The following is an 18,153-nucleotide window of genomic DNA, read 5'->3' on the forward strand; positions in this document are numbered from 1 at the left end:
AATTCAATCGCAGCCAACGGTGATAGACGGTGGCACTTCAAGAGATGTATATTAGGATGAAGATGAAGAATATTGTTTTTCCCCTAACATTTTCTCAAGTCTAAATCTAGGTATTTAAAATTTATAAGCATTGTATCATATTTTTTCACATATGATAAGAGAAATAAAATCCGGGGTAGCTCTTCATTGGCTTTTTTTTAATTTATGTTTCTCTACTTTAGTTTGAGTTAGTTATACATTGACCCAACGATTTTTTTAATTAACAAATTTTATTTGTGGACTAGCATTATCAATCTAATAACAATAATATACTTCTTAGACATTGCTCTGCTCCCTAAGTCACTAGAAATAAAAATAAAAATAAAAGTAAACACAACCAACCAATTAAAAAAGAATAAAGAGCAAAGAAAGACCATTTAACACCGCCAAAACAAAAAAAAAACTCGTGATTCGGGTATAAAAACCTTCAAGTTTCAATATACTGGTTCGTGCACATGTAAGATTTCTCCATCCACTTTGTTTACCTTGAAAATTGGTAACCAACCGCTGATCTACCAAAATTTCTAAATTTGGTTACTCACAGGATCGATCAGATTGATCCTAGGACATGTGTTAACTATTTTTAAAGTGAATTCGAGTAACTATGAACACTTTGACAGTGTCTCTGGAGCTGAGGATTAAAACTTAGACAGTAAAAAGCTAATATGAATTAAAGAGAAAAATTGTAAAAGAACATGATGATAACCAAGTAGCAAAGGCAAGTGTTCGAAACAAAGAAGTCCTAAGATTGTTTGAAATAACGAAGTAAAAAAGACTGTTTGAAATAAAGAAGTAAAAAGATGTATTTCTGGAAAAGTAAAGGTAAATTGTATTGCTTCAAAATAACTAACAATGGTGTAAACAAACGTACATTTCTTAATTTACGGTTCCTCTTCACACGGGTGCTTGGTAAACTTTACAGACTCTGTATACACTTTGACACACCTCTGATCCTAACACTAAGACCCTTTATTTATACTCAATCGAAATAACTATTTCTAACGGCCCTTCAATCACGTCGAGACACATGACACTTTGCATGGATGCAACTATCCATTATCCCCCACGTGTACCTTCAGCAGTTTCAAATAAGAGCAAAGTTCCCTCCTTTATTTGAATTTTGAATCTCTAATCAGAAACCGTCTTCAACCATTTGAAGAAATATTTCTAAGTCCTAACTGCATACTGGCCCTTATTACCCATGGACTTTTGACTGGGTCTCTTTAATATCATATCCGGTCGAAACATCTCTACATTGTCGAAACATATCTTCATAGGATTTCCCTTTTGGTAATTCTACAGTGGGCGTCAAAATTATGAGCTAACAAATTGCCCCCAAAAAATATTATTTTCGACATATGAGAGAAAAAGACATTTTTTGAGAACACGCTTCGACGCCTCAAACAACTTTGACATTGTGCCAAGTGTTCCAATGTTGCAAAACTTTTCAGTTTCTCCAGCTGTCTGGTGACGTCAGAATCATCATTACCTTTTTCCTAACCACGTCTCTTCAGCCCACAACCGAATCTTTTCACTCATCATGTTTCCTAGATTCTAGGAAATCATGGGTTCAGATATTAATCAACATCTCTCCATCACACTACCCAAGGAAGACACGTGTCCCACTAACTTGTCAACCATTAATGTTGATTTGAAGCGTTTCCTCTTCCAAGCACGCCTATAAAACCCACAAACTTACCCATTTCACACTTTACGATTTCTGAACTTCCAAACGCTATAGCTATTTCTCTTCAAACAATCTTCAACCATAAAACCCAGATTTCTCTCTTTCAGTCTCCAACAGAAATGGCAACTTCAAACAAAGCTCCTAAATAAGTAAGCGTAGCTATCAAGACCACAACTACTAAAACAAAAGCTCCCAAAAAGATCACAGAGCTTCCTCCTTTCACTACATTGTCTGCTCCAATAACAGTGGGTAACCAGCAATACATACCAGAACCTAAAACAGAGGAACAATGCCGAATTTATGCTTCTCAGGTACTTATTCTTGTTTCTGTTTCTGGAAAAAAATCATGCATTATTTGGGCTCTAACTGATTTAGACATTGATTCTAGCAAGCTTAGAGAGTATTTCCCCTCTTATCACAAATGCAAGCCTATAGGGCAAGCAAAAAACCCTAGGACTGAAATAACCACCACTGAAAACCCTAAGGCTAGTGAAACCATAGATTTAAGGTTTATGAATAATGGATTCAGATTTTTCCAAGCTACCCCCATATTCAAAGACCCTGCTTATTATTTAGATTGGTTAAAGAAAATAGAGAAAGTTAAATCCCAGAACTGGAAAGACACATGCATTTATGACCTAATCATGTTGTCGAAGATAGAGTTGGAGTATAGCACCTCTATGTTGGTTTCTTCATTGTACTTTTGGGATAATACACACTATAATTTTCACCTTCCATGTGGAATGGCCAAACCAACGCTCTTCGACTTAGCCGCTATCACAGGGCTAAAACCCACTGGACATACCTACGATCCTGAAATTGATGTTGTAGACACCATAGCCTTTTCAACCTCTCGAGCAGCATATTCGACTCATATCGCCCATTATCATGACAAAGATACTGACACTGTCTCCGACGTGGAACACATAGCTTTCTTGGCCTTGTGGTTGTCTCACTCTGTCTTCTGCTTGAAGTCTTTGCAAGTTGCCAAGAAATATCTCACCTTAGCGAATCAACTACATGTTGGACATGATATTTTCCTAAGTGAGATGATATTGGCAAGTCTCTATGAGTCATTGAGTGATGGAGTCGCTCAATTGAAGAATTTGAGCGAAAAAGGGAATCTTATCCTCTCTGGCCCTTTTTGGCTATTGCAACTCTGGCTCAATGCCACCTTCGAGGCTAGTCTACCGAGTAAAGGCCTCGTTGATAAAGAAGCTGAGGAGGTTAAAAACAGAAGGATCGAAGGCATTCGACTGGCTGAGCTAACTCCCAGTGACGAAGGACAAGCCCTACAACCAACTTTTATGGGCTACATAATGATGTTCGCCAAGCGACATGTTTTCACTTCGAGCATGGCCCTATTTGCTTCCAGAAAGTATGGTCCAAAATGGTTTACTAGGACTTTCCCATCTCCATCCAGGAAACAAGAGAAAAAATATTTACTGATTTGGGAAGCCTTCTTGACCCCCAGGATCCTAACCCTTCGATTTAATCCTTCAAAGGTTCAGGTTACTTTGATCACCTATCAACCCAACCTTGTCGCTCGACAGTTTGGGTCAATTCAAGTTCTTCCAAAGTGCATGTATGACAAAAGGGTAGCCTCATTCTCTATAATGCAGTCCACAATGAAGCCACTGCCCTCAAGCAGATAGCCAGATATACTGGCAGGACCCAACTTACTCCTTTTAACTTCGAGCCTAACTTCCTTTGCACTCGAGAGTTTGGGAGATGGTGGACCAAATACTACATTGAATAGTTTTGTGATGTCTCTTCCTTTATCCAACTCTTTGACAAATATTTTCTTCTTGTGCAGGAAAAGACCAGAAAAGGTATGTACACGCTTATCAAAGAAATCCAAGCTTTTCAAAACTACTTTGAAACTGCCTATAGGTCTGATGATCTTAGTCGAAACATCCGTGAAGCAGCTGACACGCTCAAAGAAAATGGAAAGTCTAAAGATTCCTTTGTATGTTCCTCATGAGAAACACTACGAAATGGCTTTCGAACTGCTCCCCCCCAAATTCCCTCCACTTCCTAATGTTGACTTTGGAGTGGCCATTGCCCCTTCATTTCTAGACTGGTTTATTTGTGGAGACTCCATTAAGATACTTCGACAACAGTCCCAGAAAAAAGCTCAGCGGGTGGTTGCGACTAAACATACTCTAGACAGTTTCAAAGGGAATCTTCATATAGGGATCGAAGATGTTCGCATCGAATCAGACATATATGAAGGTGTGTCACAAGAGGTTTTCCTCGAAGAAAATCCCTTTTTTAGGCTATTTACTCTTAGCTAACACTAACTGCTTTATGTTATTTTCATTTAGTCATCAGGGTTCCACCTAAGAAACCCACCATCAAAAGATCAGTTGAATCAAAGACTGAGGGAGGTAGCAAGCCTACAAAGGTATACTTTTGCCTTTTCTTTTCTTTTTGCTTTGTTTATGTTTAATGATGTTGACATTCAAATTCTTAATTTAGGTTGCTCGAAAACCTTATCTAAGTCCCATCAAAATCCAAAAACCCGCAGAAACTCCCATCATAATAGAACCTGGCGAAGAGGATCTGTCGTCGGTGCTCTACCTAACTTCCAGGAAGAGGAAGCAGCAACCGAAGGTCACCGACACTTTGAGCCAGCCTCCAGTAAGACTCCTGAAGAAAAAACCTTCTGCACTTACTATCCAAGAGCCTACTCCTGAAGAAATGGCAAAGGTAGTAGCAGCCCAAAGTGAGAGTGACAACTCTAACCCTGGGGTCGAAGGTGACAAGGTAAAACAAACTTCATTCTGCCTTACATAGTTTATTTACTGTATTTCACCACTCATTGTTTCAACTGTGTTGATTTCAGGATGGCGTAAGTACCGGCGTTCGAACCAAAGCCATAACTTCCTTCACACCAGCTTCTATAGAGGATGTCTTAAATAGTGTTGGCAAACCCACTTATCGACCATCATCTGTAAAGAGATCCATGAGTGAGATTAACCAACCTCCTTCTGGTGGCCTTGATACTTCACCACCAAAGACTGCTACTCAACATTCCCACGCTAGCGACTCCGATCATGAAACTGCTTCGATCAAAGAAGATGAGGCTGAAGTGAACCCAGATCCCATGGTGGTGGATGAATTAGTTGAAGATGGAGACAATCCTGGAGACGATCCATACCACGTCAAAGGAACAGTCAATCCCTAGGAGGAAGGTGGCAACATCGAAGATACGGTGATGGAGGAAGAGAACGAAGGCAACCAAATCCTAGTCCCTGTTGGTGATGATGATTAAGGCTCTGAAGAAAGGGAGGTTGATATAGGCGAAGGCAGGCTCATAACCAAACTCTTGTTACTCTAACTATTGCAATTATTCCTACGGGCGGAGTTTCGACAAGTAGTACTCGGGGCCTTTCTGCAGAAAGATTGGCTATTCTGAAATGAAGCCAACCCCTTGAATATTTTAAGGATATGTTAAGCTATAGGGAAAGTTCCTCTGAAAAATCTTTAGCACTGCTTCGGTGTCTGAAGATCAACCTTCGAGCACCCCTACAGATGAAGTACTTTCCAAGATTAAAGACAAGATCTTTAAAGGTGACTTGTTCCTGCTGGTGTTGGTTGATCCTTCTGCCCCCTTAACCTTAAAGCCTCTTCTGAATCAAGTCGACCTGCTAGAAACTTCCCATGAAGTTGCCAATGTTATATTGGAGATAGGTACTATGATCGACCAAGTTGTCGCAGATCATAAGCTGCTACCTCAGTTAACAGGGGAAATCGAGAAGAAATATGGTTCTGAGGCAGTTGCCTGGGATGTTGTAACCGAGTCAACCAACAAGGCGATGGAATTGGTGCAAACTAAAAAAAAGAACAAAGAAAATATCAAAAGCCATGATCATGATATTGCTTCTTGGAGGAAGCAAATAGAATAACTTCAGGCAAAGATCTTTGAGGCAGAAAGAAGAAAAAGTGAACTAGTAGAGTTTGATGATGCCTTAATGGAAAAAGAGCTAGAATTTGGCATGGAGTTCGTTGAACAGGCTCGAAAACTTGAGTCTGACATCAAACTTCTTCGGTCGAAGAGATCTTTATGTGAGAAACATCTGGAACTTCTTAAAGTAAAGTACCTTCAGATCAAGGCCAACCTTCCTTTCTAAATTTTTTAGTCTCCTTTCCATTTTGATGTAATGAGACATAAGTTTTAATTGTAATGAATATTAGCCCTTTGGGCCTTCGAATCAAATGTAAACCATTTTGGCACTTCTACCATATTAGCTTTGATTAACTTATATATAACTATTTGTCTCTTATTTTTATTTCTTGGAGTATTGGTTTATACTTTTTTAAATATCTCCCATTTACTCTCAAGATCCTCTTGTATTCATTAATCTCTTCAATTTCATAGGCACCATTAGAAAATACTTGCAAAATCTAAAAAGGGCCTTCCCATTTTGGAGACTACTTCCCTAAGGTCATATCCTTTCGATCCATTGGAAGGGTCACTTTCCAGACCAAGTCTTCAGGAAAAAAACTTTTGATTTTCACCTTTTTGTTATAAGAGTTATCTACTCTCTTCTTCTTCCATTTTAATAACTCCAAGGCATTTAACCTTTCTTCATCTAGATCAATTAATTCATCCAGCATCATGCTTCAATATGACTCTTGTTGGAATTTCATGATGCCTTTGAATCCTTATGGATTGTAGGTGAATCTCTACTGGTAAAACAACATCATGACCAAAAGTCAGCTGAAAAAGGGTCGACTTAGTGGCTTCTTTGGGATAGGTATGACATGCCCACAAAATCTGTTCTAGAGTTTTGTGCCAATTTATAGGCTTCTTCCCCACATGTTTTTTAATCAAACCAATGATAACTTTATTAGCAACTTCGACTTGTCCATTAGCCTGAGCATAATAGGGCGTTGAAGTTAATAGTTTGAAACCCATTTCGTTAGCAAATTCTTGCATCTTTCGACCAGTGAATACTGACCCTTGATCTGTTATGACAATCTTTGGGATTCCAAATCTATAAATAATATGCTTCTGGATAAAATCGATCACATCTTCCTGATTCACGTTGGTAAGGGTATAGCTTCGATCCATTTCGTAAAATAGTCAACGCCCACCAGGATATATCTTTGACTCTTAGATGATGGTGGTCGAATTTCCCCAATTAAATCTAAAGCCCAACCTCTGGATGGCCAATGCTTGATGATAGAGTGAAATTCGCTTGCGGGAACATGTTATATGCCTGCATGTATCTGACATTCTTAGCATCCCTTTGAAAATTCAATGCAATCCTTCAACATAGTAGGCCAATACATCCCTTGGCGAAATAAAAATTATTTCATCTTATGACCAACTTGGTGTGCCCCATACGCCCCACTGTGGACAGTCGAAAGGACTAAGCATGCCTCTGACTCACTGAGACACTTAAGCAAAACTCCCTCAGGAGACTTATTAAACAACTCCAATCCCAAAAGAACATAACTTAACGCTCGATACGTGGTTTTTCGATCAGCAAACATCGTTGGACTCTATAGGTATTCCATTATTGGTTTCCTCTAATCTTCATCTGTCAGATTGTCTATTGCCAATATTTCAAAATTTCCTTCATCAGTGTATCCCAGCTTTGTCTTTTCTAAGTCTGAAGGGGTTAATATGGTTGACAAAACCTTTCCTCTGACTTCGATGACTTTTTACAATTTTTCTTTTGAAATTTTATACCCAGATGCAATATGAGCCAAATCGTTAGCCACTTGATTTTCCAATCGAGGTATATGTCGAATATTAACCATCTCAAATCTTTTTAGCAATTGACTGGCTATTATGAAGTACATAATTAAATTCTCCTTAATACATATGTATTCCTTTGTGATCTATTTTATGACTAACTCTGAGTCACCCATTATTTCGACCCGAGTTGCCCCCAATTCCAACAATATTTCAAGTCCTGCTATGAGGGCTTCATATTCGGCCTCATTGTTCGAACAGAGTGAAGGAGAATTGCGGTCCAAAACGCAGTGGAAATTAAATTTTCTCCTTTAGAGATCCTTACAAATGGTCATGATCAGTGATAGAATATTTACCTCTTGTGACAATTGAAACCTTTGGTGCATATCTCTTGTGGCGATCAAAACCCTTTTGCAGATCCACGGAGCGATCACGTACGTTGAACGATGACAACGTCTCTACTCAGTCCACACGAACGGATTCCTTCAATCTCAGTGCTAGCTGGTACGAATGAATGCTTTGAGTGTGTGTGAGAGAGAGAGAGAGAGAGAGAAAACGAAAATAATGCAACCGTAATGAATGCTTCTGCACAAGGGTTCTATTTATAGAACCACTTGTGTGGGCTTCAAGCTAAAAAGCCCACTTAAGTGTATTTTGGCCCATATCTTATAATATGCCCAAAATTACTTAAGCTCATGGTACCTTACCATATTTCGTATTCTACTTAAGTACACCGTACCTTTACGATGTTCTACAATTCACTTAAGGGCACCGTACCTTACGGTGTTCCTCAGTTACTCTATCTCTCATCAATCCGTCCTTTGTGTGTGACCCTGTAGGTTTTCGCGGCATTGGCAATTATATTAAATCATGTATTTAACATAATAAACAGTGAGCGGTATCTAGCAACACATCACTGCTACCCAAGACACGAAAATGTCATGTGATCTGACAATTCCTTATATGATAATACTTATGTGTATAATTACCCTTTTGCCCTTATGTCTATATTGAACACAAGGCATAGACCGTGTCATCCTTGTCCAGTTCAATATTGGGCCCAAACATTTATCCTGTTATGCAGGATGGGAAAATTCCATCTAGGTCACTCATGTCCCTCAGCATGCTTCGTGGAGTACCCATCAACTGTCTTTATGGTTATCCAGTTACGGACAATGTTGGATCAGCAATAAAGCACTCGACTCCACATCTAGGGTCCATAGTGGTTTCAGGTCGAAGAGTGGTATACACCGTTATCACCATGAGAATAACTTATGACACTTTGCATAACTTTCTATATAGTATTCTCATAGCGGGTCAATCCGGTATGAATATTACTCCTAATATTCATACCTATGTTTAAGACTTGATAACTCTTTATCCATGATCCATGAGATGTGATCATCAGTCTACAAACATAATAGTCTTAATGCTTTAATATTATCCCACTTCACACTAAAGCTCGACTACGGATACTTTAAGAATAGTGTCCTTATGTTTAATATGTTCTCATGATTAAGTCACACTTAATACATTAAATGGACTATCTATTCCAGGGACTTTATTAATCAACCATAATAAAGAAAATGCCTTTTATTATTAATAAATAATTCGATACAAGTACCAAAAGTATTGGCCTCTAGGGCTTACACCAACAATCTCCCACTAGCACTAGAGCCAATCAGGCATACCCTTAATACCCATAGATCTAGTATGGCCATCATGCTTCTGCTGCGCAAGAGGCTTTGTCAGTGGGTCAGCAATATTGTCAAGTGTAGGTACTCTGCATATTTTCACATCTCCTCTATCTATTATCTCTCGAATGAGATGATAACGCCTAATTATGTGTTTGGATCGTTGGTGAGATCTAGGCTCCTTGGTGTCGCATCCGCGAAAAACAACCGCCGGGAAAAAACAAACAAACAGAGCCGCCACCGTGCGTTATTTATCTCAAAGGAGGGAAAGGAAACGCTCGAAGTAAACCTGGAAATGAAATGGTCTTACGACCGAAGATTACAAGGATCAGGAGTCGGTTACGCAAGGGGAAGGTATTAGCACCCCTCACGTCCGTCGTACTCGACGGGACCCACGCTCAGAAGAATAGAATAAGGTTGCTAAATAACTACTCAAAGAATGCACGCACACTGGAATAAACAGGTGAGAGGATGGAAGAAGACGGAAGCGGACTCGGCAGGATGTCGCATCCTGGGCCTACGTAGTTTGTCAGAAACAAACATCAGAGTCAACGTAGTTCGGGGAAATGGGAAACGGGCTCGCTAGGACATCGCATCCTATGCCTACGTATCTCATCTGGAATGAGAATCAGAGCTACCGTAGTTCGGCTAACGCACGCTGAAACAAGACACACGCACAGACGCTGAGACGTCAAAGCAAACACACAAATAGAAACAGACTGCCAATGGCTGGTCTTACGTCCAACTCCAAACAACAAACACAAACAGGAAACCGACTGCCAATCGCTGGACTTACGTCAGACTCCACACAAACAAACAAGAGGTTATCAAACAGACAAGCTAAAAGGGAGTCTGGAACTCGAGCCTAATAACTGTCAAGCAAACACACACAAAAAAGAAAAAAGGGGTGCCCGGAGAGATCTCGCACGATCTCCTGCCTACGTACCTCATCTGGTATGAGGATCAGGGCAACGTAGTTCCCCTTGACAGGGGAGAAACTTTCTCCTAACCAGAGACCGGGAAATAACAAACTAAAAGGGAGACTGACTCGAGCCTAATAGTTGTCATGCAATGCACAATAGTCCTAGGTTGAGGTATCTGAATAGAACCTAACTCGCACAGGCAGCAAGTCAAGCAAAAAGCAAATAAATAGCCAGTAAACATCGCAGGTGAACAGGTATCACACACTATATGCAAACAAGCGGCTCATACAAGGTTGGGCTTTAGTCAAGGGGTCATACCAACCTCGACAAACAAGCCAACTGGAAGGGGTATTTGACAAAGCTCTTAACCACTGACATTGATCGTCAAGGTGAGCAGATGAAAAGGTAATGAGGGTTGGTCCTCATAGCTCTTATCCCTGGCCTGGGAGAGCTTCAATCAATGAAGGTGTGGGAGTCCAGAATGGGGGACTCTACTCCACAATGACTGACTCTATATACAAGGATCTTGGGTGTTTATTCAAAATGCATCAGCACGTAGTGCAAACAAGATGAAGGACTCAACTGAATAGCAGGGGATGGATTGCACATCCCTTCTATCTGCCAATGCCTCTTCACTTAGGAGGTCTTTACATGTACCAGGCACAAAGATAAACAAGCACAAACATTGCCTCTTAAGGAGGGCTTCAAACAGGTGTCTGCCAAAATAACATGACAGGTCTTCCAGACTACATGGAGAATAGGAAGTTACCTAAGTGGTATGCCAACCACAAGCAAAGCAAAGCAACTCAAATAATGAGTTAAAGCGGTTAAAGTACCTGTAAGAAAAGCTAAACCAGTCAATATTTACATTCAGACAAATCAAACAATCAACAACAGTCAGACAACCAATCATCAGACAACAATGGTGCAAGGCCTAAGGTGCAAGCAAACTAAATTGATTCACCATCCAAAAGACCTACAAAACAGCAAGGTTAGTCAACCAAAATAACTTGTATCTCAAGTGATGAGATCATATCAACCAATGTGGCTAATTGCTTGAAAACCTGAAATGCACAACTCAAAATGTGAGTCCAAACCCCTAAGGCAAAGCCTAGGGTCAAAGATGGAGAAAAAAGTCAAAACAACAACTAAAACTCAACATGAATCATCTTTAATCAATCATGAACATGTCCTAAAAAGGACCAAATCAAAATCATCAAGCAAAGTCATATAGTGAGCAAGAGAAGACAAAGGCAAATTCAAGGCACACAATTGGACATTAAGACTCAAAATTCCATATTAAAATACAAATGACTCAAACAATTCAGGAAATTTTTATGATCACAAAACATGTCCAATAGAATCATCATTCCAAAAATCATAAACAGAGGAGCTCATTTGATATGGATATGGAAATGCACAAGTTGATCATCAAATTGTGTGACACACATTATCACACCATGCAATCATGTACATAAAACAAAAATGAAAAATGAGAAAAATACACAATCAAGCCTCAAACATCCATCAACATGTTGGGAACAATCATGCAAAATTTCATGGCATTTGGATCAATATCAAGCATTTCATGATAGAAAGAATGAGACAATGTCACAAAAGCATACATGATCAATCAACCAATCACAATTCAAAACCCAGAAATGGTAAAATCATAAAATCAAAACCATAAAGTTCTAGACATTTCAAGGATCATGTAGCAAAAAACCTGGAATTATTTGGATCAATTTTCAATTTGATATGAATTTTCAAAGTTGACAAAAATATTTGAAATAAAAATGAACAATGTGCATGGAAATGGAGGGAAAAGTGAATATGGAATTTAATTTGAAAAAGTGGCAGAGTGGAGGATCGAAGCGTGTGGCGCGCTGGATGAAACACAATCCTTTCATTAATGTGTTGGCGCGCCAACTCACGGTCAAAGGAGATGCGTGGAACGGTCAACAAAGCCCGACCTATCAAAAGGCCACACAAGCGCAAGCGTGGCAACTGACTGGGATGGAACCCTAACATAAAACCAGAGGCGAAGCATACTGTAGCTCGCGGAGGAAACAACCGTCTCCTTCCTGGAGACGGCGAGTGAACAGTGCTCGCTCCAAAAAAAATTCCAGAATTCCAAAATAATTACATCAAACGAAAGATCTCGACGAGCACAACATGAATCCACTAATATTTTGGCCTAATTCCTCATATCTTTTGAGAATCGAAGCAAAACATTTTCTACCATCAAACTTTAAACACATATATCTCACTCAATAATCATCCATTTTTCATGTTCTATATGTCAGGATTATCAGGAAGCAAGGATCTATCTAATCACAGAACAAGAATATGCAAGAAACTAGCAAGGTTATGTGGAAGAAATTTGAATTTTGGTTGAGAGGAAAAAATGGAGGGAAAATGAGATCTAGATCTAGAATGATGAATAATGAACAATTCTGTTATGATTTACCTTATATACCATGTGTTAATTACATTCTAATCAAAATTAAGCAAGGTTAATTGTGATTAAGTGAAAATAAGGTGTTTGGCCAATGGATGATCAATTTCACTTAAAATCTTCCAATTAACACAATGGCAAGGGTGATTTGTTCCCATGATGCACCAATTTCAAATTTAGCATTTTCCCTCCAAATTAAGCATGAATATGCATATGATCATAAGATGAATTTTCATGCAATTTGATGAATGCTTTGGAAAGTTCATGTCATGAGAAGAATTTGGCAAAAAGGAGCACTCAATTTGGAGTTATGAGTCAAAAGTTGTGGCCTTTTGAAGTCCCATGCACACTTGACAATGATTGGATCATATCTCCTCAACCATTCATCATAAATTCATGATCTTGGACTTTTTGGAAATGGGAGAGAAAGATATTCAACTTTCATGTTGGACAAAAATTCATTTGAGGCTTCTTTGATGATGTAGGATCAAGTTGAATTTGAACCAAAAACTTTCCATTTTTGGAAACTTTCAATTACAGGTCACTTTCCATTTTTGGAAACTTTTGATCTGACCTCAAATTCTTCAATGTGGATGTTTGTAATGACAAATGAACCTCTTTTGAGCATGAATGAGATGTTGAAACTCAATCCTCCACCTCCTAGCCCTCAGTTGACTTTCTGTTGACTTTCTGGTTGACAGATGACTCAGAAGTGTTCTGATCAGCTTGAGCCTCCACCACTTGGGGAGGTGGCTCCAAAATGAAACCCTAGCTTACAAAAGCTCAATAATAATGACCATATGATCTCCATCCAAGAAATAAACCCCATCTCCTTGAGAAACCCTGACTAGTAGGATGGCACTGATTAGGGTTGACCAGAGGTCAAAGCCCTAATCCCAAGGAATCTGAGCATGAACAATGAACCCCTTGAGGATGACATAACCATGATGATGATGATGTATCCTTGCAACCAAGATAATGCTCAACCTCCTTGAAGAACCAAGAAAACCCTAATTGAAGCACAAACCCTCAGATGGCTAGTGATCAATTTATGAGACCCTCAGACTTGAATCTCTTAACCTCTCTATCTTTTGAGAAAGACTTAGGAGGATGACTTATTTCTTTTCACATGATATGCAAGATGCAAATGCCTAATGTCCTAAAAAATGAAATGCAATATGCTAAACTAGTCCCAAGGAGAGGAGGGCAAATTTTGAGGTGTTACAACTGCCCCTATTCAATCCACTGTGAACCTATCAATATGAACAGCTTCGGCTTTCAGATGATCGGGGTGAAGAGTGATTGAATACCAAGAACAGACGAACAATTTTCACTCCGCTGGGAAAGTAATTAACAAAGCCTGTCGGAATCGGCAAAGACGCGATCTCAAAAGAAGAATCCGTCTGGTTCGGTGAACGTCGTCCTGAATACCGAAAAGGAATATTGACCCGAATACCAAAATAAATGGTACCACAGGAACCACCATGGCCTGAATGCCGCTCGTCAGTCTGAATACTGAGCATCGAAATATGAGAGTATAAATGTCAGTCTGAACACCGAGAGATTGGCCTGAACGTCCGAACAACTGGCCTGAATGCCGCTTCGGTCTGAATACCACTTCGGTCTGGATACCACTTCGGTCTGAATACCGCTTCGATCTGGATACCAGAAAACTGGCCTGAATGCCACAAGTACTTCGACCTGATCGTCGAAAACTTCTTCGATCTGAACATCGGAAACTGGCCTGAGTGCCACAAGTGCTTCGACCTGATCGTCGGAAACTTCTTCGATCTGAACATCGGAAACTGGCCTGAGTGCCACATCGGTCTGAATACCCAAAAACTGGCCTGAACGCCACATCGGTCTGAATACCCGAAAACTGGCCTGAACGCCACATCGGTGTGAATACCCGAAAACTGGCCTGAACGCCACATCGGTCTGAATACCCGAAAAAACTCGTCCTGCCTGTCAGCATCAGCAGAACTAAGGGACAGTGATAAGTGAGGCGGCACGCGTGCCAACGACCCATGTTGGGGATACCAAGCCATGAGCATGCCATCGCTACTTAATCCACTGTGAACGAACAATCTGCGCTCAGCTGGGGATTATTCTCTTTCTCTTTTTTTTTTGCTTTTCTTGAACCCCGAAACTTCTCTTGATTTTTTTTTATTATTTCCATCTCTGCCCGACAGAAACTCTTCCTCCAATATCGCACTACTGGGGAATATTATTGATCTGACATCATGATGATAAACTCCTCATAGTAACATCTTCACCATCTGGCGACACCAATTCTCAAACAGTAACCACGGCTTGAGACTAGCTTATGCTGATGCAATACTTATGCAAGATTTTTTTCAGCGTAATGCTCCATAATCATGATAATGCTACGCAATTAGCTATGCAATATGCTATGCTTATCTAAATGATGAATGCATAAAAAGTATCCCCCTCAAGGGATTCTTCTGGGAAGCTCGAGGCATTCTGCTGAGGAACTCGCTAACGCTTCCATCTCCACCCTGCTGGGGAATAGCACTGCTGCTGGGAAAAGGACAACCTTCAACAGGGATGGACTCCACTGAACCCGATCCGCTTGGGGACTTCGCTGGGGAAACAACTACCAACGCACTCTGCAGGGAAAACAACAATCTTCGACTTGCTGGGGGACTAACAAGCCCCGCCGTGCTAGGGGAAACAGCTACCAACAGACACCTCTACTAGGGAAATAGCAACCTTCAGGCCCGGGTACTGAGGAAATACCAGTCTCGAAACTGCTGGGGAGATAACAATCCCGACTCTGTTAAGGAAGACACAGACCTTGAATCTGCTGGGGAGGTAACAATCCCGACTCTGCTTAGGGAAATAAGGAAAGTCTGGCACAGAACACCCGTCGACTCGTCGAACCTTGGTATTCAACATCTAAATCCAGTGTCAGCTTTCCACTTTTGAGAGCTCCCAGGCTCGTCTAGACTTTTCTGATTCATCACCTTGTATTCTCGACTTCTCCGTGCTCCACGGAGATCGAACTCCTTGGATTCATACAAACTTTCCAGTCCTCCGACTTTGAAGAGTCTTCTTGATTAATTCTCAAGGATCGTCGCACGTCTTTCGTCGTCTTATCACCATTCTTCTATTTCTCTTGTCCCTGACTGGACTCCACGGGGATCTTTTGTCAAAACTTCACATCACAACCTGCAAGTGAGTGAAACCATCTAACAGCACCTGCAAAAGAGATTGTTAGATAAAAACGTGCCCCAGGCATGTCAAGATTTCAACACCTAGGTCACTCAAACTTCCGAATAAGATTCCAGGCTTTCAATCTTATCAACATGCATTGGAAGAGACTTGTATGTCTTAAAATGCAACAATTCTTATCAAAATAAACGGATGTTTTGCAATCAAAGCGGTAATGAAAACAAAAACGAAATTATTTGACTGAATATGCATTTTATTGATTGAAAATGTGGCTCATAAATGAGCAATACACAGGAAGCAATTCCTGAAAAGAGGTAATTGCACACAAAAGGAAAATCTATCCTAATGGCAATGTGAACCTGTGATCTCATCGAGTTCCAACTCGGTTACACCCCATATGTCCTCAGACTCTCCGCGTTTTCTGCCTTCTAAACAAGACAATTCCGACTGATCCCTATCGGGGATTATCCACGGTGCCTTAACCAAAGCACAAACGATCATGCTAGACGCAGTTGTTCGTTTCGATCCCTCTTTTGCCTGGACCGCCCTTTCGGGTTTTCAGTCCACCGGGATACCCTTTTTTGCCCAAGTCGCCTTTTCAGGTTTTCGACTTGCCGGGTGTACAGTTTTTTTCTTTTTTATCCCTAACTTTTGCCTGAACCTTTTCATTTTTTTTAGTTCGCCGGGATGCCCCTTTTTTCCTGGACTCTTTTATTCTTTTTGTCCAGCGGGTCTCTTATACGAAGTATTTTTTAACTGCGTCCGCATTCACAGGGGATGGAAAATCCTCGCCATCCATGGTCGTCAACAACAAGGCTCCGCCAGAGAAAACCTTCTTGACCACGAATGGACCTTCATAATTGGGTGTCCACTTGCCCCTACGATCGTTTTGAGGAGGAAGGATCCTTTTCAGCACCATTTCTCCCACATGATATATCCGAGGTCGTACCTTTGGGTCAAAAGCACGCTTCATCCGCTGTTGGTACAACTGCCCATGACAAATGGCCGCCAACCTCTTCTCCTCAATCAAGCTCAACTCTTCATACCGAGTCCTTACCCATTCAACCTCTTGCAATTTCACGTCCATCAGGACTCTCAACGAAGGAATCTGGACCTCAACTGGTAGCACGGCTTCCATTCCATATACCAACGAGAAAGGTGTTGCCCCAGTAGATGTACGCACCGAGGTTCGGTACCCATGCAATGCAAACGACAACATCTCGTGCCAATCTTTATAGGTCACGACCATCTTCTGCACAATCTTCTTAATATTCTTATTAGCTGCCTCGACCGCCCCATTCATCTTCGGACGATAAGGAGAAGAATTGTGATGCTCGATCTTGAATTCCCGACACAGTTCTGCCATCATCTTATTGTTCAAATTAGAACCATTATCAGTAATGATTCTCTCAGGAACCTCATATCTGCAAATGATGTCTCTCTTGAGAAACCTGGTCACGACCTGCTTTGTCACATTCGCATAAGAAGCTGCTTCCACCCACTTGATGAAGTAATCAATAGCCACTAATACGAACCGGTGCCCATTCGAAGCCGTAAGCTCGATCTTTCCGATCATATCAATGCCCCACATAGCAAACGGCCACGGAGACGACATCAAGCTCAACGGATTAGGAGGCATGTGCACCTTGTTAACATAAATCTGGCATTTATGACACTTCCGCACGAAATTGAAACACTGAGCCTCCATTGTCATCCAATAATATCCAACCCGTAACAACTTTTTCACCATTGCATTCCCACTGGCATGGGTACCAAACGACCCCTCATGTACTTCTTTCATCAATTGGCTTGCTTCTCTATCATCAACACATCTGAGCAAAACCCAATCGAAATTTCTCTTGTACAAAACCCCATCCTTGTTCAGATAGAACACCATGGCCAACCTTCTCAGAGTCTTCCGGTCCTTCTTGGATGCTCCCTCAGGATACTCTTAGGTTTCTAGATAGCGCTTGATATCGTAATACCATGGCTTCTCATCATCAGGCGTTGTCTCAACAGCAAACACATAAGCCGGTCTATCCAGACGTCCCACCTCAACACTGGGGAATGGATTCCACCACTGCACCTTAATCAAGGCAGTCAGAGTAGCCAAAGCATCTGCCAAAGGATTCTCTTCTCTAGGCACATGATGCAATACCACCTTGGTGAAAAACGTCAACAATCTCCTCGTATAATCCCGGTATGGAATTAAATGAGATTGATGCGTATACCACTTTCCGTTAACCTGATTCACAACCAAAGCTGAATCTCCATATATAACAAGGTTCTTGATCCGCAAATCAATCGCCTCTTCAATCCCCAAGATACAAGCTTCGTATTCAGCCACGTTGTTGGTGCATTCAAATGTTAGCCGGGGCAGCAAAAGGAATGTGGGATCCTTTCGGCGTAACCAAAACGGCACCAACTCCGCTACCATTCATGTTAAC

The 18,153-nt window shown here is 40.8% G+C and overlaps 1 protein-coding gene across 1 annotated transcript; it reads right to left on the bottom strand.

The window, feature by feature from the left end:
- Window positions 1–6,338: 6,338 nt before the first annotated feature.
- LOC127122868 (uncharacterized) lies at window positions 6,339–6,806 on the bottom strand. Its single transcript, XM_051053145.1, has one exon. The coding sequence runs from the start codon at window positions 6,804–6,806 to the stop codon at window positions 6,339–6,341; it is 468 nt and encodes a 155-aa protein (XP_050909102.1).
- Between the last annotated feature and the right edge of the window lie 11,347 nt (window positions 6,807–18,153).

Source organism: Lathyrus oleraceus, chromosome 2 (genome assembly GCF_024323335.1).
Source record: "Lathyrus oleraceus cultivar Zhongwan6 chromosome 2, CAAS_Psat_ZW6_1.0, whole genome shotgun sequence".
NCBI classification, from domain to species: Eukaryota; Viridiplantae; Streptophyta; class Magnoliopsida; order Fabales; family Fabaceae; genus Lathyrus; species Lathyrus oleraceus.